Source organism: Poecilia mexicana, unplaced genomic scaffold (assembly GCF_051168715.1).
Source record: "Poecilia mexicana isolate PSO_F unplaced genomic scaffold, ASM5116871v1 scaffold_16, whole genome shotgun sequence".
Taxonomy (NCBI): Eukaryota; Metazoa; Chordata; class Actinopteri; order Cyprinodontiformes; family Poeciliidae; genus Poecilia; species Poecilia mexicana.
The window spans coordinates 30,289,562-30,316,628 of NW_028263385.1; the positions used below are offsets into that span (position 1 = coordinate 30,289,562).

Below are 27,067 nucleotides of genomic sequence, written 5' to 3' on the forward strand. Positions count from 1 at the left end.
TTAATTAATTATGAAATATCAATTAATTTTAAATAACTAAAAAGGTTTTGTTAACTTTTCACATAAAGTTGCATTAGCAACTACTAAGATACTTTTAATTAAATTGGAATAGAAATGTTTCACTAATAAGGTATTTTATTTGATTTATGAATAAAATTTGATATAATAAAATATATTTAATATATTGAAATGTCTTATCTTTTCATTCATTGTAATCAAGAAAAGAAAAACTTTTTTAATGTTCTTAATGTCACATGATTAAAGCAGCTTAGAACCACACATTAAACCCCGAGATTACTAAAATTATTACAATTTAAAACTACACATTATACCCTCATGATCACTGAAATATGTTGGCACAACTACTGCCTGAACTTCATATATCTGAGATTTAATATAAACATGATCTATCAAAGTACCTTTTTCAGTGGTTGCTTCTCCAACCATTTGGAGGTATCCTTTATCAGAAACAAATGTTGATATACTTGATGACATAAAAATATCATCATTAAAATCTCCAATCAGTGCTATTGTGTCATTTTGTTTCTCAAGCCAATCAAGTAACTTTGCTAAATTTTTCTTAAATAGTGATAAAGGATATAATGGCGGTCGGTAAATTACCCCAAGGACCATGTTAAAACTACAAAACCGATACACTAAACATTCCAAATTGAACTCTGGTTGTTGTAGAATTTCAAATTCCAAACCATGAGCAGAATACATGCCAACACCACCATGTTGTTGGTCTTGCAACGCAATCAATTCTGGATGCCTTCTGGTATACAATAAATGTCGGGGTCGGTTGGAAAAACTATAACCATCTATAATTACTGTATCTGCTTGGGTTGAAGATAACCATGTTTCTTTGACAGCAACACATTTAGGTTTCCATTTTTCTGTAAAGCAGGCCAAATCTTTTACATGCCGATTTAAACTTTGAACATTTATCAAGAATACAGTAAAAAGAGATGTGTTAAGTCGATACAACTGAAAAGATCCACTCGAAAGGGGTGTCATACTCTGAAGAGCAACAGCAATGTCATCCTTACAATATATACGTTTTTCATCAAAATCTTGAATCGTCAAACCTAAAAGACTTCTAACACGACTTACAGCGACATAAGCTTGTCCCGGTGAAAATATTTTATTAAAAGAAACAACAGCTTCATCAACAGTTATTCCTTGAACTTTGTGTACAGTACATGCCCATGCTAACTTAAGGGGAAACTGTCTTCGTAGCCCACCCTTTAAAGTTGCCCTCTCTTCTTCAGGTTCAATGGGTGTTGATTCTGCTAAATCTGATGATATATTGAGACAGCTCTTCCTTTTTTTATGCCTACACGATCATCATCAAATTTAACATAGATACATTTAGGAAACTTAGCCTTTTCTGGTATTAATATTTCTGTAACGGTACCGCTAACACCATTGACAAGACCATCGCTAATGTCTACATTTTTACACAGCATAACACGTGCGCCTTTACCCAACAACAGCACTTCTGATAAAGAATGAGTCCCTTCTAACAACCTCAGTTTTCCTGTTTTTTTTTATCATTGACATAGTCTTGTGCCCCAATCCTTAAAAATTCAGGACAAGTCTCAAATAAACGATTAATATTGTGCTCATTTACTTGATTATTAGTCGCAAATATGTGCAAGGCTGAGCTAACCTCACCTGTTTCACAAGTTTTTAAAATTTTTATATCATCAGCAGTAATACGCATGTGTTATCAGGGAACTTGCACACAGTGGACAATAACCGTTTTGATTCATATTGAATTGCTTTGATTAGATGACTTTTCCTGGTACCAGCTCCCCCAGTTACAAAAACGTGCATTGGTTCTGGATTTTTTCCATTAACTTTGTCTAAACACCACTGGCGGATTTGATAAAAACAGAAAACTGTTTTTCATTCAAAGATCTAATCAATGCAAGGCCTTCAGATCTACTAATTTGTTTTTTCTCAAATACTGAAATTTCTTTACAGTTAGAACTTAAATCAGGAATATGTTCCTGAGCATCATTTTCTACTGCTGTTTCTTTTCGTAATTCAACACACTCCAAGCGTTCTAATTCAAACCTCTGGACACAACTGAGCCCATCCATCCTCCAACATTGCATCAGCAGTAACATTGTCCACAGCCTCAAAATGATCAGATTCCAACTCAAATTCACTCCTATTTAAATCTACAACACACTTTACAGAATGTTTTGTTCCATCAACAAATCCAATAACACCAGTCTTGTAGAAGTCACCATAGCTTTCAAAATGCGCAGGCTTGAGTTCACTATCAAAGCGATAAGGCAGATATAACTGCATTATGCTTTGATAAAACTTTTCTGGCTGTTTTGTTTCAGAGAAACGTGCATATCGAACAACTGCTGGTTTTGTCCGAGTTCTTTTGGCAACAAACCCAAAATCCTTATTCAACTTTACTGCATTTCTACATTTCTCATTTTTGGACAAAACACGATACTCTGAAGCAAACTTAGCGAGGCACATATCACTAAAGACATCATCATTCGGCCTATTCTTATAGCGATCAACAATACCAGTCATCCACATGTCTTCTGGAGTGAGATCCTGTGATGCAGCTTTCTCTCTCAAAATAGAAATCAGTAAACTCATTTTTGTGATATTATCGCCCGTAGGAACAAAAACCACTTTCCGAGAACACTCCTTTAAATGCATGTTGGTTAGTCGGTATACTGCTTCCTGTGCACAAACATCCCGATTATGTAAATAGACGCTACCGAGTTTCTTTAAAGCCTCTTTAGCACTAACATTTCCATCTTTGGCTGCTTCTCTTTGTGCATTTCCCAACAGAAGGCCAATTTCACGTTCACTTTTGGACATGTAAGACACTATATAAACACAACAAGCATAAGCATCAACACAATACTGGATATCGATATTTGCATTCCAAGCTTTTAACAGCTGCCTGCTATATTGATTAATCCAGATTTCGTTAATTTCTCTTTTCAAGACGACATGAGTATTCCTAGTGGATTGCTTGTATGCCATTTCAAATAAATCTTGATTTATATTCAAAGCTTTAAACATTTCTTCCACAGAACTGTATGGACAGTTCTCATCTGAGATGGCTTTCTTGACATTTGTTAAAATTTCACTTGCTACATCTCTGTCCATTTGTTCCCGAGTTGTCTTATCCTTACATTCGCAATGTGCTTTATCATCAGTTTTATCCAAATTGCACTTACAAGTCTTAACCATATTTTTCACCACGACAAATAAATATTCGAGAAGATGCAGGCCGAGGGAAATTGAAACGACAGACAGTTTTTTTCTTTTTACAAGTTTTTGAATGTCATTTTGAATGCTGCTGTACAGATGTAACTACTTCAAAAAACGGGTCTTCTTCGGATGGAATTTCACATGTGACATACTTATCAATAAACACTATAACCTCCTCATCTGTATTCTTGTCCAAAACTGGAGCCCCAGAAATCCAAAAAAGACAATGACAATGGGGAGAACCACGCTGCTGGAATTCTACACGATAATAGTAATCTTCAATTTTTCCAATTGGATTTGCAGGAGACATTAAAACTTCTTTTACAAAAACATGCCATCTAAAATCAAACATTCTGGCAACAGTAACAGGGTTTCGACGCAGGAGTTCACACTTATCTGCCCACTGCAACTGTTCCAAAGTCTGCGTTCGTCCTTCCTGCTTTAAAATGCTATAAAGTAGATTTTTCCATCTCATATCAGCAGATGAAAACGAGGCAAACCATGTGGGTTTTCCCAACATTCTAACACAAGCTAGCAAGTCGCGTTGAGCGGACTGCCAGAAAGCAGGTGTGCCTCGAATGGGTTTCAAGAAGCGATATCCGTCATCAAATTCCAACAACTTATTTAAAGAGTTTTCATCCTTCAAAACCTCAGTCATATTTTGAGATGTACAACTTATGCCTTTACGTAAAGCTATTGACACTTTAGACACAACCTGTTCCAGTTCTGACATGTACTGTGCAAAGAATATATATTCCACATTACGCGCAAATCTACCATCAGCATGAAGAAGTCGGTTATTAAAATAACAACTCAAAGTCAAACGACACTGCCGCTTTTCATATGTGTTAAAACCCGATGGGAACAATACAGGGAAACATTTTGCTTCATTGGTAGAATCAGAAAGCAGCTTTATAGGGTTATTGTTCTCACCTGGCGCTACATTCAACACATTATCAACTGTTAATTCTCAGTACTCAGCCACGCCCTTAACTCCTCCCCACTCCAGCAGACTGACTACTGACCAGCTCTCCGTCTCACGGGTCCGAAAAGACTCCAATTCTCGGGTATTACCGCAGATAAGAATTTAGAGAACTTTTATTTAAGCTGGGAGCGGAGATGATTCGTCCAAGTTCTAACTACCTTCATCCAGACGTTATGCCCCGCTTCAGTTCATAGCCCAGACATCGGAGTAGCCCCGCCGATGTCCGAACTCATAAACCACACCTGTTCACGGTAGCTCATCTCCTAATAATTAACGTGCACTTGGTAACCGACTTGGATAATTTTAGTGACTAGGAATAAGTCCCAGGGACATTATTTATCTGAACTAAAGAACGTACGAAGCCACCATAAGTTACTAGGACCATAAACATTGATTGTACAACGATCAGAGAAATTAAATCTAGATGACTCAATTAATTTAACTGTCCACAACTTCAAATTAGACTTTAGTATTTTATTAGCAAGCTTTAGCAAGGGAAAAGGACATACAGCATTTTAATAAAAAATATAAGAAATTGAAACTTTTAAGAATCATCAAAAATTACTCCTACTTCTAACCCTACGCTGTGTCTTAATCTAAATAGAGGCTTTGGGGGGAGGCAGTAATACTCGAACCCAGATGCAGAGACGATCTTGGCAGCAGAACTTTAACGTCCATGGATGGAGTCCTATCTTTGTCTTGGCAGAATCCTTTCAGAATAAATCCAAGTTGAACTGGTGAGAATCCTCTCTGAACTCAGTTCTTTATCCACGAGAGATCTTGGTATATTCCCCATGTCCACTGCAGCATCGATGTAATCCTTTGGGTTGAGCGTGAGGCCACAGTCGAATCAGAGTCCTGGGTTTTGGGTAAACGGATCTTGTCCCTTTCACTGGCAGCGAGCAGTCATCCCGGGGTGTCATCACTCAGGCCTCATCTGACTCTGCTTCTCCTTCTGCTCGACTCGAACGCTGCGGAACAAAGAACCTCGATCTTTCTGCGTTGTTACTTTTTATTCCTTCTGCATCCGTTTATTTCCCTTATCTTTACATTTTCCATCTCCTACGTGTCACTGACCCCGGCCCACACAACTTTCCTCTCGTCAACATTTTCCATGGTTAACCAAAACCTTTAGTTACACTCTTCTCTTTCCGAGTTGCATTCTCGGTTCCCTCTCTGTCGTCTGCACCTGTTTCCTGTGTGCATCTTACACAGGTTTCACTTCCTGTCTTCCCACACTGACTGTTCTCTCACCCCCGTCAATTCTATTTATTACACTCAAACTTTAATCAACTTTTGTATTCACATAAACTCATCAAAGTATAACTAACTTATCTATTGTATTCTTTATAAAATCTGATTACATGTGTTCATATCAATACATCAACATAACATCATTCCATAGAAAAATAAAATCAATTTTAATCACAATGCAAGATTACTTGGTTTACTTCAGGCATTTTTGATCTGAATTGTGTGTGCTCTGGTAAGATCTCAACCAGTCCCAAGCCAGGTTTCGCGACACAACATACACATCCAAAGCTTCTTGGCCGATATCTACCGGCATCAGACAAGTGTCCTGAAACATACAGTGCGTCTGTCTGTCATGTAAAAGGTCATCATCATTGTCATCTAGTGACATGTCTTGATCTTCTTTACAACCATCATTTTTTTTAATCAAACCGTTATCTTCCAGAGAAAACTCATTGATCCAAGATTCATTGAACTCTACATCTTTATAAAAGAAGTTACAATGCTTCAAGTACCAAAGAGCTTCTTGGACATGCATTGTGTCAACATACTGGTAATCATAATGACCTTTGTATGTCAATTTCTGCTTTAACTTAACAGGTAACAAAGATCCCTCCATATTACTACGAGGTAGCAAACTGCATGTTTCAACAATATTTGCAGGGACACAAGTAACAGGACCATGAACTCCATTTTGCCCTCCTTTTGGCAATGCTAACATCTTCATAAATGGTATATGCAAAGCTGTTAAATGTTGTTCTAAAGTATTCAAGCATGCCAACTGAGGTGGGATGGGATCAAGTGTTAAATTATTACATGAACTTTCTGGGGGCATTTCACCTCTATTAATTTTATAATGACAACAATAGCAAATATATAACTTATTTCGACAGGTTTTGAGATTACATGGTGATATGCACATGTTGCTACATCTATGCACATAATCATTACTTATACATTTATCTGCAATGAAGGACATTTATTTAGTTTTCCTGTAGGATTCTTTACAACAATTCAAAACCTGATGTTTAAATAACAACCGAAAGCACACGCAACACACAAAATTGGGCCCCTCTTTTACTTTGTCCAAAAATTGCTGAACAACAAAATCAAACTCTTTTGACTTTGTTTTAATCTCCCGTCTTTTTAGCTCTACATTTGATATTATGTTTCTCTTATGTTGTGGATTAAGATATTTTTTTCTACTTAACTGTATAACTTTTTCTCGGTGAGATTCGTCGTCATTATATTTAGTAATGCTCATTTGTTTAACTTTTTCTCGGTGAGATTCGTCGTCATTATATTTGGTAATACTCATTTGTTTAACTTTTTCTCTATGAGATTCGTCATTATATTTGGTAACACTCATTTGTTTAACTTTTTCTCTGAGATTCGTCGTCATTATATTTGGTAACACTCATTTGTTTAACTTTTTCTCTGTGTGATTCATCTTCTTGATATTAGTCCATGGGCCAGAGGCCAAAATTTGACATTTTTGTCCGTTTCAGGGTGGCAAAGTCTATCAATATTTTTTGAAAAGATACATGTCTCTAGTTAATATTTTGATATGATAGCCCTTCCAAAATGGTAGCTGAGTCATAGTTATCATCTCATGAAGTAAACAAACCCTTTGGAAAAATTCTGTATTTTGGGACTGCTGTAACTCTGGTTTAGGGTCATGTTATGGGCATTTGTCAAAGGTCTGTAATGCAATATTTGGTATCATCTTAAAGGGGACACTCTTGGCTTTCATTTAAGCCATGTTTTGAGTTTCTCTGACCAACACAGAGGTCATTAGAGGTCGTTAAACCAAAATTATTACACATTTTTCCACATCTTTTGACCAAACTAGATACCCTTCTTTCATCCCATCGGTATCCAGGAACATCAGGGACACAAGAGTTAATGACTAAAATACTCAACAGACTCTAAGGAGTCAGAAAATGTATGATATGCCTACACTGTCTGTCTATGGGAGGCGATTATGAGCTGTAATTTGAAGTTACAGACTTGGGCTATAACCTTAACTGGTGTATATGTTGGGGGTTTAGTGGGGGTTGTTTAGCGTGTCACTCTTGTCTAGTGTGTTAGTTATAAAAAAGTTAATCAGTAATAGTAGAAATGTACACTTACATAGACTTTAGGATGCTGTATTGGCCTATTTATCAGATTTTGTGAGTTTTTCCATCCTGGGCTACACAATAGTAGCCCAGGATGGCCACATAGAGACATAGCAGAATGAGAGAGGATACCACCCTCATTAAATGATTAATTCTGAGGTAAAATAAAAAAAAATGATTATTTTGAGATGCTTAGCCAACTATTGACAGCATAATTCAGATTATTATATTACATTTCTGCCAACAGATGATAACCTTAGGCATATCGGTACCATCTACATTATGCTTGCTGAGGATGTTGATTTCAATCAGGCCCACAAATGAGTTTGTTAAAAAATAAAATCAGTAAGATGTAACCATTTAGATTCAGCATGTAACTTTTATTTAAAAATATATGTATTTATTAAAACTATTACTATGTTGTCCTGAGATCCTCCTCCTGGCTCTGCTTGGTTGTTTCAATTTAGCATTGCGAGAAGGCAGACGGGCTTGATTTTTCTTCACAGATTATTTGTCTCAGCATACTGTGACAATATGGTGACAGTTTCAACAAATATATAACATAATTTTTTCCCTAAAATATACATACTGCAGCATTGAACTGCCTTTGTTTGGATGCTGTTCCTACCCTCTGATAGCTACACAATTTAGCTGAATAGTCTTACTCTGTACTTTCAATTTCTACTTATCTGGAGCAAAGTTTAGTGCTGGTTTACAGTTACAGACCTGGAAATATTATTGACTTTTTGTATTTATTTCTTCAGATGACACATAGCTATTAACAGTAAATTAGAATGTTCACCATCAGAGTATCATTAATCCATTTGGAAATAATCCAGTGTGTGTGTGTGAATAAGGATACTAAGACACCTGCAGGAACCAAAGGTTTCATTTTAAAAGCCAGAGCCGCTACCAGATACTATCTCGCCTCAGAAAACAGACTTCAGTATCTAAGGTAACTTAAAGTGCTTTTCTACTGGAAAGTCACGCACTAACCAGTTAGTGCGTAGTTCAGTTCTACCCCTGGTAGTGAGTTTTTCCATTACCCGCTCTATTCCTCACTATTGTGGGAGGGCCTTTAGCACAGCAACTGGTCAATTCTCCGCAGAGGTTTGAAGTGACACTCAGCCATGGAGAACCTCAAGGTTATGGTTCAGATGGACTCAAAGATATTTCATTTTGTTTTATAGAAATTTATTGCTGGCCCAAAGATAATGATAAAGGCTTCGATCAGCTGATTATTTTGCGATATATGAAATCGCTTTGGTCCCTACCCTGATTGGTCAGGCTAGTACTACACTTGAAGTAGATATGGAAATCTGAGAACAGCCAGCCAGAGCCGTGCTGGATCTGCTAAAGGAAAATGAATCTGGCCGAGGTGGACTGAGGCCAAACCAGTTAGAGGCAGGTTGGTAGAACAGCACCTTTAGGAACATGACAGACAACGAGCCCACAGAAAGTGAGAGACATTATGGCCTACAGAAGCCTGGGATAGAGATGAACAGATATTCCTTTGTAGAACTTATAGAGAAAAGCTGGGTAAACGCTCTAAGTCAGCCTCAGTCAGACATAGTCGGTCTTTTCACCAGATTCATTGTATCACTAATCATAGTCAGTGATTTGCTGTAAGCTCATCATGCTGGAGAGGAAGCTTATATAAAGTTCAGAACAGGTCATTTAGAAAAATACTTACCAACAACCACATTCCATGACACAATAAAAACATTCCTAAGCTTCAAAAATAGTGGGATAACTCTTTTACACCACTGTTTTAGCTATCTAACAAAAGGAAAGAAAACAGATTGAAATATTTTTGAGTGTATCATAATAGTTTAACAAAGAAGAGACCTTCATATTTAAAAAGTCTTTGGTCATCCGCTAGATCAATGGCCTTTTCTCATGTTCATAATAACTCTAGCAAGTTTCCTCTTGCAAGAGAGTTGGAAGAATCAGTTGATGTTGAATAATAGTCTTGATGGATCATTGGTGAAATGAAAGTTGTTCAAAAACTAAATGTTGATGGCAAGACTTATTATAATAAGAATACTGATATTACTTTATACCTACGTAAGGATGCTGGATGTGGATTACAGCTCAGCTTTTAACTCCAACTCCTGACAAGTTGGTGGAGAGGCTAGAGTCCCTGATACTAGGAGCAGGACTGTTCTGGTGGATCAGGGATTTTTAAACCAACAGACCCCAGCATGTCCAAATCAACTCCCTTACCTTCTCCGCGGTCACACTCAGCACAGGTATGCCCCGAGGCTGTGTCCTCAGCCCCATCCTTTACTTCCAATTTACCCACGACTGCAAAGCCACCCAGAATAATATTGTCTTGTTCAAAAATGCGGATGACATACAGAAGATGTTCAAAGGCTAATAACATGGTAAACCCATGGTGAAGGGAGAATTCCCTTACCTTGAATACCAAGAAGACAGGAAATAATCCAAAGAGGACAATCCATCCAGGGCTGAGCATAGATGGTGAGCAAGTAGAAAGGGTCAGTAGTTTCAAATTTCTGGGAGTCTACATCTCAAAGGATTTCAACTGGACCTTTAAAACCAAATACCTCTTTAAAAAAATCCCAGCAGAGCTTCATTTTTTCTGAGAACCCTCAGGCAGTGTCGTCTGTCCAACAAGCTGATGACCAGATTCTGTCACTGACTTACTGCTGTACAGTGAAGGTACTTCCACTGTACAGAAGCAGACAAAGGCACCGCTCTACTCCAGTTTTCCTGGGACATTAAGTTGCTTCTCCACCATTTGCATATTTAGAAGCATGAGCATTAGGTTGATTGACAGCGCTAAAAGAACAACCAGTCAAAAACACCCAGACAGGAGGAGGGTCTTAGCACTGTCAATCAACCTCATGTTTATGCTTCTAAATATGCTAATGGTGGAGAAGCAACTTAATGTTCCAGGAAAACCAGGGTAGAGCAGCACCTATATGAGGATGACTGACAGCGCTAAGACCCTCTTCCCACTCTGATTGGTTGTGTCTGACAGAGCAGAATATTTGTTCAGATGACAGCAGGTCCAGAGGGAGAAGACAGAAGAGCTAATTCTTTACACAGATTATCCATCTTATATTCTCAGGACATAGAGATCATTTTAATTAAGTAAAAAATATTTTTTTTAATAAACGTTACATACTGCAGCTTTATGTAGAGAGCAGGAGACAGTCTTGCTGAAGATCCTAAGGGAGTTTTTATATATTAAAAACTGAACTGACTGGACATACAAATTAATTGACTTAAAGTTATACATTTACATATTTTTCCTTTTAAATATTTATTTTTATTTGACTATAAACTTTTATACTTTGAGCAATTTTTCACTTTTTTATTGGCAATTCTATTACTCAAGGCAATACATTTTAATGTCAGCATATGATGACAATAAAGTTATTTGTCTTTCTGTCTGACTATGGTCTGCCTATCTATATAGCCATCTAGCTGGTACAGGTTTATGTCCTCACATCTAATAGTCTAATAGCCTACTATCTTGCTATGTATGTGAGGACCCCCAGCATCAGGAACAGTTGGGTAGCATGCAAGCTACCTGATGTGCAAACAGGCTGAAGAGCTCAGAAATGTGCAAGCTCTAATGTTGCACCAAGACTGCTTTGAAATATAAGACTGCATGCTGGTAAGGTAGTTCAGCCAATGAATTTAGGTGTGTATAACAAGGGACACATCTAAAAGTTGCAGGACTCTGGCCCTTGAGGAATGCAGTTTGAGACCACTGCCTTAGTCTGTTGAGTATTGCAGTTGTTAACTTCATCTCAGGTACAGCTGGGTTAAAAGAAATGTGGTAGTAAATGAATAGCAGACAAACAAAGGCTGTTCAATGCTGCTGGTCACCTGAAGCTTTCTGTAGCTTTCAGTGTACTTCCAAATCTGCTCCTTAGTTGCATCTTTTTGGGGTTGGTACTGCCTCTAGTGGTGTGGGGATGGTAACACAACTAATATAATTACATTACTAAATCAGAATACCGCAAAGTCTTTATTATTTATTATTAATTTTTCATTCTCTTAAGAATGTAGAGCTAATTAAATGATCTAAACGAGACCTTAAAGTGGTTCCAGTTTCTCTCGATGGCCAACTTGTTGAAACTGTGGCAAATTTTAAATACCTTGGGTCGTTCATGGGCAGTCAGCTCAACTTTGCTGACAAAACTGACTATATTTTGAAGAACTGTTGTCAGAGACTCTACCTTTCCAGAAGACTTAGTGATCTTGGAGTGAATTTGGAAAAAAATCATTTTATTTGTCACAAAAGAAGGGTTCGGTGAATGCGCATATGAATCTGATGGGTTTGGTACCTCAAAAAAGGTTAAGAACCACTGGCCTAAGGTTATCATCTGTTGGCAGAAATGTAATATAATAATCTGAATTATGCTGTCAATAGTTGGCTAAGCATCTCAAAATAATCATTTTTTTTTTATTTTACCTCAGAATTAGTCATTTAATGAGGGTGGTATCCTCTCTCATTCTGCTATGTCTCTATGTGGCCATCCTGGGCTACTATTGTGTAGCCCAGGATGGAAAAACTCACAAAATCTGATAAATAGGCCAATACAGCATCCTAAAGTCTATGTAAGTGTACATTTCTACTATTACTGATTAACTTTTTTATAACTAACACACTAGACAAGAGTGACACGCTAAACAACCCCCACTAAACCCCCAACATATACACCAGTTAAGGTTATAGCCCAAGTCTGTAACTTCAAATTACAGCTCATAATCGCCTCCCATAGACAGACAGTGTAGGCATATCATACATTTTCTGACTCCTTAGAGTCTGTTGAGTATTTTAGTCATTAACTCTTGTGTCCCTGATGTTCCTGGATACCGATGGGATGAAAGAAGGGTATCTAGTTTGGTCAAAAGATGTGGAAAAATGTGTAATAATTTTGGTTTAACGACCTCTAATGACCTCTGTGTTGGTCAGAGAAACTCAAAACATGGCTTAAATGAAAGCCAAGAGTGCCCCCTTTAAGATGATACCAAATATTGCATTACAGACCTTTGACAAATGCCCATACCATGACCCTAAACCAGAGTTACAGCAGTCCCAAAATACAGAATTTTTCCAAAGGGTTTGTTTACTTCATGAGATGATAACTATGACTCAGCTACCATTTTGGAAGGGCTATCATATCAAAATATTAACTAGAGACATGTATCTTTTCAAAAAATATTGATAGACTTTGCCACCCTGAAACGGACAAAAAAATGGTCTGGCCCATGGACTAATATCTAGTTATACTCATATGCCTAACTTTCTTTTGGTAAGTCTCATCTTTGCGATATTTATTTTTCCTCCAATGTTTTTTATTTTTCTTGTATAAGAAATTTTTCATATAAACATTTCTTTTATTAGATTTATATTTTTCCCTATATACCATTTGAGTTTTATATTTAATTGTTTTTTTCTGATTCTTTTTATGATTCAAATACTTAGAAAACCTGGGATTAGCTTTACCGCTTAAAGCAGTTTGCTTTGCATTTTTCTGACCTTGTGAAGATCTTGTACGCATGTGTTGTGTCTTTAACGACAAATTATCTTCACAAAGTTCAAAGCAAGAGTCTTTATCACCCTGCTTTACACAAATAACGGCATCAAAATGATCATTACAGTTCTGCAAATATATAGCTTGATTGGTCAAATATCTACTCTTTGAATTATATTTGGTCCACTGTGTGCCATTAAATACATATATATCCAGTCCTAACATATTGGCGGCAGATTTAAACTCAATGTCTGAAGCACAGTGACCCACATACTTCATCTGTGACTTGTTAACATAATCTGTCACAGAAGCAAAATTTTTAGTCAAACTTTTTCCACATTCTTCTCTATTGTTGGTCATGTGTGAAACAACAGCAAGTCTAATTTTACGGTGATTTTTCTCTGAACCACTAATTGCATAAGCTACAGCTATGAAAAAACTGTTATCATCATTTACAATATTTTTAGTCTTACAGACATTTCCCAAAGGCCCACGCAATATTACTTTTTGGAAATTATGTCCTTCAAAATCTATTTTAAAATTCTTACATAAAGTTTTAGCAGTAACTTCAGAAAGGGGAGTAAATAGTAAAGTATTTTGGTTAGCTTCTAAAATACCCACGCACTCGTCTTCAATGGAACTCTCAGTTTTCACCGTCATTATATGCGCAGTTTTTGGTTCTGTTGTAGCTTGCCGAGTTTTATGTCCCCCAGAAACATCTGTATTTATGCAATAACCATAACATGTTTGTGAGTTAGGCTGCTTCACACAAACAACCGTCTCATAATGATTTCCACTAATATTTTCCAGATAGATACCGCTATTGGACAAAGTACTCAGAGAACTGTATTCAAGCCATTTATTGTCGCAAAATGTTAAAATAACACCAAAATAATCAGCTGCAGCCTGAATCTCTACTTCAGTTGCCCAGCTGCCAACATATTGCATCCTTGAAATGGCAATATATTGTGATATGGAAGAATACTTGCTTCTTAAAATACTATCATACATGTGAGAATTTCTTTTTAACTGGTTTACAACAGCAAGCCGAATTTTACGATGAGATTTCTGATTGCCACTGATGGCTTGACTAAGTGATCTAAAAAAGCAATTTCCATCACCAACAATTTTTTCTGTCATACACGGCACACCGCGTTCACCAACCACGCAAGATACATAATTTGCCCGTTCAAACTCAACATTCAACTTTCCACACAGTGACCGTGCAATCTCTTCTGAGATGGGGTTAAAATACAATTCCTTATTTTGGACATGACTAACAACCACATCATCATCACTATCATTCCTGTTTGATGTTTGTAGATCAAATGGATGTTCTCCATAAGAATCGTCCTGCATATCAACATTGCTCTGTTCAGAAACAGCACTGTTACTTGGCACACCAGCTACATCTTTACATGGAACGGTACTTGAGCCAATCTGAACAATATCGACTCCACTGATCTCAAATACCCTGGGATAGACATTGAGTTCACCAGAAAACCTTCTAAGATATGCAAAGACATGATCAAGAGAATTAAAGTGGAGAACAACGCTCTTCCCATCTGCATCAATCATCCCCTCGTGGTTTCTTGCATGGGAGTCTACAAGAGCATAACATCCATTATGACTGATAGGAGCAGAAGTACTCCCACATAGTGTCAAGAAGCAGGTTTCTTACTGTCTACACATTTTACGCAATCCATCCCAGAGAGTAGTAAGCACACCCTCCTCGATTAACTGTCCTTGCAGTATATCAATATCTCCAGAAACATAGTCTCCATAAAAACATCCAAAATGCTCATGTCCACTACTGATTAAATTGTTGTCATGCAAAGATGTGTACAACTCGTCACCTACAGTCACTACATTGTCCAATATGTCACCATTCCACGAACAAACGCTTTTCAGTGTGTGCTTTGTTAAAGCAACAAAACTAATGGCTGCACACTGAAGTCCGCGATATCTAAAACGAGCATCGCCCTGATGAAATGACCCACTAACTGATGCAACATGGCTACTGGAAGCTTGGCTTGCATCTGTAGTGTGCGTGTCCTCAGTCAGTGCTCCAGATGTGTCCGTATTACTGCACATCTCTTTGACAGAAATACCGCAGAGTGCATACTCTGTTGCATTTAATGATTCCCTAAGTTTGTTCAAGTGAACCATTAAATCATTTAAACACATGTTAAATACGACAACAGGCGTACCAGATTCTGATGCAAAACCCTCTGAATTCCGTGTTCCAAAATCCACAACAGCAAAGTATTCTCGATGCTGAACGATCAAGGCGGTTGCTTCGGGAAGACGAAAGATACACATTCCATTTCTCATTAAATACATTTGCAATAATTCGTACAGTTCCCCCTCCTGGTCGAGATCAAACGTTCCATGCACCATGTCTCCAAGTCCTACGTTCCAATTTCGACCAAAAATAGTCTGATCTTGAACCAACTTGCACAACTCTGGTATTGAACCTCTGCTCGGTCTTTCTCGCGCAATATATCCCGCCAACTTCCGACCTTCTACATGGACTTCATCTACATTCGCAGTCTTCCAGGTACAAATGGGAGAAATGTGGTGTTTTATGGCTGCTGTAACACAACATGACATTAAGGTATCAGAACTAGACTGATCACTGCCAAGATATGTCCCTGGAACAAGAGACAGTGGAAAGCCCTCTGAACACCTGCAAAGAACGGGGTTAGCAGCCTGACCTTTGGGTGATGTCTGTCTGCACTGGAAATCACCCGTCTCAGGCATCTAGAGTGAAAATGTGAAAAACACGACATTTCTACATCCTCTCTGATTTGGTAAAGGTAATTCAAGCAGTCTACTTCTGTTTCAAATATAAAATCTATTACAAATCTAACAAGAGATATTTTTTGATAATACTAAAACTAATTTAGCATGCTACCCCACTAGATTCCCTTTGCTATGCGTTACTCTCAGGATGCTAAATTCAATATTACTTTTTCTATAGATATTCATGTTAGCATAAAGGGTAACCACATTATTTTTCCTCTAAATTGTATTACACTAAATGTTAAGAATTAATTAATTTTGAACTAGTTCTTTTGCACAACTGTGGATTGCCATGACATTACGTAGCCTGCTATATTTTCTGTGAACCATCAGAGGTTGCTGTAGAGAAATTTAACTCTTTTTACTGCTTGTCTGCATTTATTTTTATACTTTTATTGATTTTATAAAAACTAGAAAAAAAATATCAGATTGAAGTAGATTCTATTTAAATTCATTTTAAACTATTAGTGTTAAAACTACAATGCAATGAGGTTATTAAGAGTATTGTCAAAAAACCTAAGAAAGATTTGGAAATTGTACACAGTCTATGTACCTGTTGGCTGAGATCCATGCTAGCAGAGTAGCTAACAAAATTGTTTGTGCTCTGAACCACTCATTTACTGTAAAATACCACCTCCTCTGATCCATTAGTTAGTATTTACAACAGGAAAGATCCCAAATTGTTACTGCAAAAGGATAAAATAAACTTCCACCAACATTTGAAATGTCAAAAATGTGAAAATTGTAATTATGTTATAAACATTGTAGACTGAAAAGAACGACACTCAGATGACATTTTTTTATTTAATACACACTGCAGAGCATATTATACAAACCCCCTGGCCAGCAGGAACCTCCAAAGGACAGACGCACCCCACACCAGGACAGTCAGACGCCTCCCGAGTACGAGCAGATTGCAGCGTAAGCTTGACCTACAAATAAATGACACCAAAAACATATCAAGCTGGTTTTGTAAAAAAATCAATACAATGTCAAATGTTTTCAATAAAACACTTAGTAATTCATTATAAATTACACATTTAACCTTAATGTGAAAAACACTTACAGTGTTTTCAGGCGGCACACATTCAACACCTCTGGCAGGAGCTACACGTGATGCAACTGAAACCTAAAGGAAAAATCAAGAAAAGAACAGTTAAATAAAATAAAACAATCTGGACTAGAAATGATTAATTAGCTGATGGTTGCACAAACCTCCCGTGTCACACGGCTTCTCTTTGGGAGAGCTTGTTTCTTTTTATGTTCCACAGGCTTTGACTGCAACACCACAAAAAACATTGAGAGTTTGTGTTATTTATAAATAAAAATACTAAGAATGTTAGTAATTGCAGTATTCTGCAAAATACCTCGGTGCCTGTGTGAACATCTGGAAGAGCCGATGGAGAGACTGTTTCCATGGCAACCAAGATAGCGGGTGAGAAACGGACAGGATTTAATGGGATGAAACACTCCCTTAAAGCCACAGGAGTCCCATCGCTCTATAAAAGCGAAATTTGAATTATTAAGATACCAGTGACATTGACTATTATATTTCATGAATAGCTGCAACCCTCACAGACCTTGTAATGAACCACTCTTTTCTTGGGTGAATCAGACAAAGAGTCCCATTCCCCCGAGTGGTTCCTCTGTAAAAGTAGAGCACATCCAAAATTTTAACGATGACTAGCCATAGTTAAAGAAACACCTTTCTTTTATTGCAAGCCAACAAAAGATTGTTACCTTCCTGGCGGATCTCACAACTGTCCATTCAGAAGGGTGTGGAGAAGGAGGAGAACGACGAGGACTCTCCACTCCCTTGACAACGACACGGGGCACAAACCTCGGTTGACACGGAGGAGTTGCCTGACTCTGCACCAGTGGCTTTGGTGCTGACAACTCTAGGAACTGATAGCCAGTATTCCAAATCAGATTCCTGAGGATGTGCATCCCGTGGTCATCGCTAAGGTGGATCTGCACATATAAAGAGTAATCAGAGATAAAACTAACATTTCATATGAATGCAAATTTGTTCCTTACTGTATTTAAAATGAAGATATACTCACGCCGTCACGGCACCACAGAGCGAGACGGTCCAGAGGAAAGTGGTCAGCGGTCGGATAATAGGGTATCCCTGAAAAGATGATCACAAAATAAAAATTAATTTTGCAGACACCAAATCACCAAAGATAACATGAAAGGAGCTGCAATACATTTACCAAACAAAGACATAATTACTACCTACCTAGCTTTGCAGACCTGCGGTGGAATTCTTGCTGGAACAAGTTCTGTTTGTCTCTGGACTCAGTCAATCGGGGAATGAAGCCGGTACAAAACACCTAGAATAAATAATCAATTTAGAAATTTATATTGACAAGACCTAGGAAAATAATAACCCATTAAGAAGTTTATATCACTGTTTCTAGATTCCAGGCTTAAACACTATTGCTCAGAATGCTATATATGTGCAGGAGATGGGAAATTTCTAAAACAAGAAAAGCATTGGTATCTGTGAACCGGGATTGAGAAACACTGGTTTTTAATAAACAGTGCCCACCTTAGGCCAACGACTACAGACAGTCAACAGGTACCGCTCAAATTCCTGTCCGGCTTCTTCTGGATGGCGACTGGCCGTAAGGTTGTTAGACGGAGCCATGATGCAGACAGCATCAGGCTCCCGAGGTAAATTAGCTTTCATCACCTCAAGATGCAAGTGAGCTGCACAGGCCCCAGGAGTAGACATAAAGCCAAACTCTAAGCAGCCACTCGGCATCTCAATGATCCCATCCACAAAGGACCGCAAATGGGACGCTCCGATGAGAAGGACGAACTAAAATAGTACAAACAAAACAACATAAGAACCGTGCTGACAAATTCTATTTGAAATGATTGCTGATTTTACTTACTTTCTTATCAGGGCGCCCCTCAGGAATGACCAGCTTGTGACAGTGATTGGTCACTTCACTAGCTGGCCATGGTCTCACAGAATGGCGCCAGCCGGTGCCACGCCCTATTACCTTTTGTTTGTGAGCAAATTTGCTTTCGTCGATAACAACAAATCGATGATGACCACCAATTCTCATTCCTCTCTTCCTCAGACGTTTAACAGCATCAATACATACCTTATAATTTAAAAGTTATAATATCAGAATGCTGACTTGTGATAATTCCTTACAATGACATTTTTGAATGTAATAAATGCATAACTATGTATATAGTGGGTTGGCATTTTTTTAAAGATTAGAATTGTTAAAACAAATGAATTATTGTTACAGATGAATACTTTGTACTGCAAAAACCTTTCTGAGTATTGCTGTCATTCTTGTGAGTGTCTTGGAACTTGCTGCTATACCATTAGTGATCATGGTTAATTGTTTTAATTGCAAACCTTGGGAAAACCTAGAGAAAAATAAAGATTTCACCGGAGTCACATTAAATTCTAAAAAAATGTTATAATACAGTCATGAACTGTTATTTACTATGGTGAAATCACATTAGAAGTGAAATAATACATTAGTGTGCAGTATAAGTATTCTGAAGTATCAAAGACAGTGTGTAACACACTTTTATCGAATTTTTAAATTATCTCTTTTTTAAGATAACAAAATGCATACAGTACCGTAATATGAACTCAAGCCATTTCGCCAAAGGGGTGTGAGACTTTTGAAATATTGATCCATTGCGAACAGACTTTGACGTCTTGTGATGTTTACATACCCTAAGGGTGATGGGAGGGGAAAAAAAAGCTTATGTGTATCACATAAAGATAGTATTACGCAAGTTCAGAGAAATCAACTTATGTAAAAAACCAAAAACATTTCATACAGGCATGGAACGTTATACAGAAATACACCTTTGAAAGTGTCAAATTAACTTGAGGTTTACTTTATTTTCATCTTAATTATAACATTATGCTAAAATAGCTAATAATTTTCTTAAGTAATAAAAGATCATTCAAAGTATTTTTTTCCATTAAAGCCTTGCTTCTACTTACCACCGCAGCCCATCATCGCAATCTTTTTTTCTCAAGTGCATGTTTTTATGACATTTTAAACATTTCATCCTCCTCTTCAGGATACCCCATTTCTGCATCCATTTTACTGTTCGTACTTTGTTTCTCTTTGTATTAGGAAGCCTAATCATTTTCTGAAGTCCTTCTAATAAACGCATCATTAATTAGCAACATGTGTTAGCAGAAAAGACGCGCTTTTTTGCGGTTCATAATCTAATGACCGGAAGTACATAATTCGACTTCCTGTGTGCAACACTTAAAAGTTATTAGATAAAAGAAGAAAAGAAAGAAAAATAAAAAAAGGATCAAGTTTTGTGGAACTACGTAAACCCAGTATCTCCTGACCTTTCAAAATCTTTCTTAAGTAAATTTTTAATAATTTGTCAGTCATACAACAGCATATTTTGTATTAATATATAGTCTAATACGTGACAGTAAATTAAAATAAAAATATATATTACTGACTGTCACTAAAGCATTTATCTTTAAATGACATTTTTGTAACTGCTAATAATTGCTTCACATTACTTGAGCAAATGGAAATGTAATTAGTTCGGTATAATAATTACGGACATTATGTAACTTTTTGATTGAGGACTGTCATACTCGGTGTCCACCAGTGAGAGGCAGCAATTTGCCAACTGAAGTGCACTTTGCCCGTCTTACACGTGTCTGAAAATAAGGAGCAAAAGAACACGTTGATCGTGCGCGCATGCCAATCCCTCGTGTTGAAAAGAGAGCAGAAGTAAGTCAACCAATCGATGTGAAATATTATTAAGATTACATGTAGATGTTTATGTTGAATAGAACATTGTAAGTATTAGTTGTACTAGGTAAAGCTAGCTTTCAGCGATGCTAGCTTGCTGGAAGTTTCCATTAGCTAATATCATTATAGTTAGGCTTAAGAACATTTGTCCCCCACCCCCACACACTCACACCCTAATTTTAAATTATGAAATGATAACCACTGGGTTTGCCAAAGTTAGACTAAGGCAACTTGGCTGATGTGACGCAGTGTTTACTTTGCCAACTGTATCCAGATGGAGACACGTTTTAGCAAAAGAACACGTGTTGAGGAAAAAAAGGATGCGGAAGAGATGCAACATGATACGGTCGAAGATGTGGAGGAGGTAGAAGAGGTGGTGGCGAACGAGAAGGAGGACGAGCAACGAGAAACGGAGACAGTGTCCTTTAGAGCAAAGAAAAAGAAGAAAATGAAACTTTCTCCGAGGAAATTATGCAAGTCATTTTTGTGAGTACCCCTTTATGGTTACCCCATTTGGTAACACTGTAATTGACGTGGTATGCATAAGACTGACATGACACTGTCAAAAACATGACATAACACCTTTCATGAACATCAATAAGCCTTCATGAATATTTATGACTGTTTTCATAAAGTGTCATTCGGTAAATTATGACACTATTGATACAAAGTTGACATTATTCAAAATGTCTTTGTCATGACAACTTGACATTAACCAATGAATCATTACATATATAAAGTTGATATAAAAGTATTACTGATTGCACTTTAAAAATTAGGTATCTTTATGTTATTAAAAGTAAAGTTTAAACGGTAATGATTTATTGGTTAATGTCAAGTTGTCAAATATTTATTTCAATGGCCACTAAGCAAACTATGTTCCTTGTAATGACCTCAGAGAGCCTCAAACTTTAAAACACAATGCATTGTGTATAACAACATTTGAAGGTTATATTGACCTCTACCTAAATAAAAAACTTTGATCAGAATTGTTGTGGTCAGCTCTAGTGATTATGGCACTTGTACCAAGACTTTTAATGCATATTTGTTTGCCATTCCACCATTTGTTATGACAGTATGCAGCAAGGGACATTCTTGGGATGGCAGTTAAGTAAAGGCTGAATAAAGATTAAAATAACATTTGTTTACCAACACGTGTGCAGGGTCACCCACAGGGGCACTGGAATTGGCAAAGCTGAAGAACCAGGCAAAGTTGGACAAGCAAAAAATTGATCATCTTGAGTACCGCATAAAATATCTTGAAGAGTCCAACAGGGAGCTGAGATCCGACAAGGAATTCCTTGTGACCCAAATAAAGGGAGCCATGGACGGACATCAATCAATGGCCATGCCAGGTAGTACTGACACAAGTAATAGCTATATATATATATATATATATATATATACACATATAATTTAGATTTATATATATACACACACACACACACAAGAAGCCATTATTGGCTCCTCAGGAAACAGTGGTTTCAGTGATGCATGGACAAAGTTTGCTGCAAACCAAGATGACTTGCATTTATTTTTGATTAGAAATGAGATTTGAGATTTTAATCTCTTTAAGTGAATTTAATTTTTTAATGCGTTAACTCCACCTGTGCATACTGAAGCACAATACTGCAAATGACATATGCTTGCACTAATTCTCTACTTTTATTTACTTATAGACATCTCTCCAAAAGCACCTCAACGCTCTAGTGTTACGTCTTCCTCTTCAAAATCTCCTACCCCATTGTCTTCCTCCACGAACCTCAGTTCAATGTGTACCTCGGAGGAAGAAGAGGAAAAGAAGAAAAAAAAGGATAGAAAAAAGAAGGTGAAGAAACACATGGATTTCTCCAGTCGCTCAAGAAGTAAGCACAGCCAATTACTTTCTGCACAAACAGAGGGTATGCTACCATAAAGTTTGTCACAAGTTAACGTGTAAAGCAGATGATGACACACAGAGCAATTATTAGAGCAGTGGTGCTGGGTAATGTTGCCAGCAATGAGAAAAGGCTAGTGCTGCAGTAACCCTGATCACCCCATCACTATCTATTGAAAACATAGTCTGATTTATCAGCAACAAAATTGTTCAAATTGTTGCCCCTGTGTATCATCAGCGTAAAGAGAAGCTTTTTGCGTAGATGATATTTTTTCATTTGTGTTCCTTCTCTTCAGTGACCAACGTGAATGGGGTCGTGACACGGTACCAGAAAGCCTTGAAGACGTTCACGAAGTATGGGTCAATGAAAAGGGCCTTCTGGAAAATCAACGTTGATCGTAATACTATTGCGAGAACCGCGGTGATTGCAGAACTCGCAATCACTTTCCCTGACATGTTCAAGAAGCTCATTGCAGTAAAAGTAGAACAAGAGAAGATATGTGAGTTGGCAGACCGATGCCGAAAGGCTATTACTAATGACATGGCTGAAACCATCACATCCAAGAAAAGAAGTGGAAAACTACTACCCATAATGCACAAATACACTTGAGAATTATGAAAGATATTATTTCTTTATTTTTCATTTAAAAGAAGGCAGTTTTTATTGTTCATTTAAAAGAAGGCAGTTTTTATTGTTCATTTAAAAGAAGGCAGTTTTTATTGTTTTTTGTTTTTTTTACGTAATACGTAATTGCCTTATATTGTTTCAGTAAAAAGTGAGTTCAGAATTCACAAGCTGACCTAAACAAAGTTTTTGTTAAATAAAAAAAGATAAGAAATGTTTGTTCTAAAAATGTGAACACCCTGTTTGAGGAAATTTGGAAAGTTTCATGATAAATAAAGAGTTTCTTTTCATTTGTCCATTGATTTGGTTAGGTAAGGATATTTCAAACTTTGGTTGGTGTAATAGCGCTTAATGACATCTTCATTAGTAGTCCAGTGTGTTCCACTTTACTTGAGGTAACCGGAAATGTTCATGACTCTGTCATTAAAGCGGTAGACAGAGTAAAGACACTCAATGACATCTTCATTAGTAGTCCAGTGTGTTCCACTTTACTTGAGGTAACCGGAAATGTTCATGACTCTGTCATTAAAGCGGTAGACAGGGTAAAGACACTCAATGACATCTTCATTAGTAGTCCAGTGTGTTCCACTTTAACAGAGGGGGATAATATCACAATTATAATGGTCTCGTGACAGGAAAAGGTATGTGTAACAATACATTAGTTGTTAATGCTGCATAGGGATAAAATTTTAATATTTACCTGTTATGACATTCATAGTTATAATTTCCTGCTTAGTGTCACGTGGTCATAACGAAGTCATTTTTGGCGAGGCTAATGTCAAGTTGTCATAACAAAGATATTTTTGGCGAGACTAATGTCAAGTTGTCATAACGAAGTCATTTTTGGCGAGGCTAATGTCAAGTTGTCATAACAAAGATATTTTTGGCGAGACTAATGTCAAGTTGTCATAACGAAGACATTTTCAATAATGTCAAATATGTATTAAAAGTGTCATAATTTACCGAACGACGCATTATGACAACAGTCATAAATATTCATGAAGACTTATTGATGTTCATCACAGGTGTTATGTCATGTTTATGTGGGTGTCATGACGGTCTTATTCAATACCCGTCAAATAAAGTGTTACCGACTACTTTTACTACAAGAATGGTCTTCTGGTTTTATCATGTTAGAAAAATGTGAAATTAATCCATTAACAAAGTGAAAACATCTTTAATAAAAACATATTCGAAAATCTATGAACAATATAACAAGTTTAGAAATGTAAAAACAACAAAATTAACTAAAGACATGAACTTAAAGTAAAAAAAACTAATTGTTTTCAGTCCAGCTCATGTTTTCATCTTCGTCTGGCTCCTCCTCCTCCGTTTGAGTCTCTGCATCTTGTTTTTCTGAAAGATTTTAGCATAAAAACAATGTCTAAACACATATAAAATTTCAAACTGAATATAGTAAAATAAAAAAATTATTTGGACATCCCACACCATGAACAATAAAAGAACTGAGAAATACTGAGATATTGTCTATAAAAGGCAGTGACTTGCTTAAATTCATTCATTCGATAATTTGAGAAAACCCAATTAACCTGACTGCAAAAAGAACCTAGAGTAAAACTTCATGTCTTTCATCTCAAAACTTGTAGTGTTTGAACTAAAACCTTGCTCCTGAAGCTGCGGCTCCTACTTACTTGCAAAAAATGTTCTCCTTGCTTTGGAACAAAAAAGAAAAATCAGCCAAAAACCTCTCAGTGAATCGAAAAAAGTATACGGGGTGCGTGTTTCCTTCTAGCACCAGTTAAGCTGTGAATAGCTAAATGTGGCTACTAAGAAAGAAGAACCTCTGCTTTCTGCTCCATGTTAAACTAAAAACCCACCAGCAGTTGTTACTGATTGTTAACAGTACTCTAAGAAACTGTTAAAAGATGGTCATGACATAATAATACCAGGAAAACTTGAAAATGTGTGGTGTTTAATTATAGCTATAAATAAAAGCAACATAAGAACACCTACTAGAAGGAAACAAACACACCCAGTAAAGTCTTTGTTAAAAAAGAAAGCAGAAAATGTTTCGTAAATGAGCAGAGTTCTAGAAGAGCACAATAACAAAACATTGCTGTAAAAACATTATAAATTTTAAGAACAAAACATAAGATAAAAATATAAAACAAAAATAAAATCTATAAGATCTTAACACTTTATTTGAAGGTATGTGCAGAAGACTGATATGAAACTGTCATAAACATGAAATAAAACCGTTCATGAATTTAAAGAAGTCTTTATGAATGTTTATGACAGTTGTCATGAAGGATTATTTGGTGTATAATGACACTTTTAATGCAAAGTTATCATTTTAAAGGATTTTAATGCAACTTTTACAGCATCTTTGAATTAAGTGTCATTAACCAAATGAAACTTTAAGAAAACTAATAAATATTGATACAGACCTTTCATGTTTATGAGAGGTGTTATGTAGTGTTTCAGTGATTCTTGAAAATAGGGACAAAACAGGTCCTATGGATAAAGCACAAAATTTGAATAAAATATACGCAAAATAAAAATTTTTTAAAATATCTGACTAAACTAACCTGGGTCATGTGAGGACAACACAACAATGTATGTTTTCCAGGTATTTGCTGAATATTTTTTTATTTTAAACATTGTAGTCAATGGATGATGCCTGTAAAATCCCTTGTCCAGGAGCAGAACTCCATACATTATAATAGTTTAAAATAATTAAATAAATACTAAAATTATATATTGTGACAATTAAGTATAAGTAGTCATATAAATAATTATAAAGGTATCAATAAGTTGATTTAAAAATAATTTTTATATATTTTCCAACTCTGTTGAAATTTGTCCCTAGTTTTTGTCAACACCGTCAGAAATGAAAAGAATGTAAAAAAAATCAGGCATTATTGGGGGCACCAGAACTTCTGAGGACCCCATGACTACTTCCTTTCTCTTCCTTTGCTAGGAGGACTAGTTAGCTCCGGTTAGCTTAAGTTATTCTTTAGTTTTTTGTTCTGTTTTATTCCTAAGTTGCTTGTCGCAACAATAATGAGTCAACAACATAACTATTTACAAAACTTTGATGAAATTTTGTGAAATAAAAGCTTAATTTTAGTATAATGTAAAGATTTCATGACGAGCTACAATATGGCCTCCTTCAGAATAACATCATATAAATTGAGGTAGTTTGGCATTTTGTCAACTCCATCAGAGTTTTTCTGACTCTTACAGTGAAATTGTTGTCAAATCTCACTTAAATATGCAATTAATTCATTTTAATGTATTTTACATAAATTGCATTACTTCACATGTACCAAGTTTTTCATTTTACTCTCTAGTTTGTCACCACCTTCAGTTCTGTTTAAACTCCGTCAGATGGAATTTTGTTGTTTTTAGTTTTAAATAATATTTATTTTGTTTCTTGAGAAGAATTTGTCTGTAACATCAGTTAATTTATCACTAATAAGGTCATTAAAAATGATTTTTTGGATTTATTTTGTAAGAAGGTGATGACAAAAGTCCTGGGTCAGGTCGTTTTAAAATGTAATTTTTTAAAAAATGTTGCAACTGGGAGCCTGTACCTTAGCATCTTTACATTTCCTAAACATTATTTGTCATATTTACATACATATGGTTGAGAAATAACAAAAAAAATAATATGGGAAAATTAAAACCCATTTTGTCCCTATTCTCAAGAATAACTGGTTTATGACATTGTGATGTTATTCTTATGCACACCCCTTCAAAGTGTTACCAAATATACTTACCATCTGCATAAAATGCTGAAGCAACCTCCAAAGTTTCTATTTTCTCTGTTAAACCTTGAATTTGTTTTTTTCAGGCTAGCTACTTCTGATTGAAGTAGCTTTGCCTTTTT

The 27,067-nt window shown here is 36.4% G+C and overlaps 3 protein-coding genes and 2 pseudogenes across 3 annotated transcripts; 1 reads left to right on the forward strand and 4 right to left on the reverse strand.

The window, feature by feature from the left end:
• Positions 1 to 286: 286 nt before the first annotated feature.
• On the reverse strand, positions 287 to 5,466 carry LOC148155171 (uncharacterized; annotated as a pseudogene).
• An 84-nt stretch (positions 5,467 to 5,550) lies between these two features.
• On the reverse strand, positions 5,551 to 6,949 carry LOC148155172 (uncharacterized; annotated as a pseudogene).
• A 5,673-nt stretch (positions 6,950 to 12,622) lies between these two features.
• LOC148155173 (uncharacterized) lies at positions 12,623 to 15,746 on the reverse strand. The gene is given in 1 exon segment (XM_088013834.1): positions 12,623 to 15,746. A coding segment is annotated over 1 exon segment (2,874 nt). The 3' UTR covers positions 12,623 to 12,872.
• Positions 15,747 to 17,132: 1,386 nt separating this feature from the next.
• Positions 17,133 to 20,326, reverse strand: LOC106906320 (uncharacterized). The gene is made up of 11 exons (XM_088014034.1): positions 19,930 to 20,326; positions 19,555 to 19,653; positions 19,235 to 19,334; positions 18,842 to 19,057; positions 18,493 to 18,765; positions 18,181 to 18,274; positions 18,002 to 18,069; positions 17,679 to 17,909; positions 17,519 to 17,584; positions 17,306 to 17,437; positions 17,133 to 17,216 (listed from the first exon to the last, which is right to left on the reverse strand). Exons 1-11 carry the CDS (start codon positions 20,106 to 20,108, stop codon positions 17,133 to 17,135), a joined length of 1,542 nt encoding a protein of 513 aa, XP_087870160.1. The 5' UTR covers positions 20,109 to 20,326.
• Positions 20,327 to 22,352: 2,026 nt separating this feature from the next.
• LOC148155174 (coiled-coil domain-containing protein 106-like) lies at positions 22,353 to 23,800 on the forward strand. The gene is made up of 3 exons (XM_088014318.1): positions 22,353 to 22,618; positions 22,672 to 22,697; positions 22,886 to 23,800. The coding sequence occupies exons 1-3, from the start codon at positions 22,356 to 22,358 to the stop codon at positions 23,197 to 23,199; spliced, it is 603 nt and encodes a 200-aa protein (XP_087870444.1). The 5' UTR covers positions 22,353 to 22,355; the 3' UTR covers positions 23,200 to 23,800.
• Positions 23,801 to 27,067: the final 3,267 nt, after the last annotated feature.

Excerpts from the sequence above, each read along its gene's own strand:
- LOC106906320 (XM_088014034.1), bottom strand. The coding sequence starts at position 20,108 with ATGATGCGTTTATTAGAAGGACTTCAGAAAATGATTAGGCTTCCTAAT. Across the intron at positions 18,766-18,841 it reads AGGGGCGCCCTGATAAGAAA|TTCGTCCTTCTCATCGGAGC; the intron begins GTAAGTAAAATC and ends GTACTATTTTAG. Across the intron at positions 18,070-18,180 it reads CCGCAGGTCTGCAAAGCTAG|GGATACCCTATTATCCGACC; the intron begins GTAGGTAGTAAT and ends TCATCTTTTCAG.
- LOC148155174 (XM_088014318.1), top strand. The coding sequence starts at position 22,356 with ATGCTTGCACTAATTCTCTACTTTTATTTACTTATAGACATCTCTCCA. Across the intron at positions 22,619-22,671 it reads TCTGCACAAACAGAGGGTAT|AGCAATTATTAGAGCAGTGG; the intron begins GCTACCATAAAG and ends GATGACACACAG. Across the intron at positions 22,698-22,885 it reads TATTAGAGCAGTGGTGCTGG|TGACCAACGTGAATGGGGTC; the intron begins GTAATGTTGCCA and ends CCTTCTCTTCAG.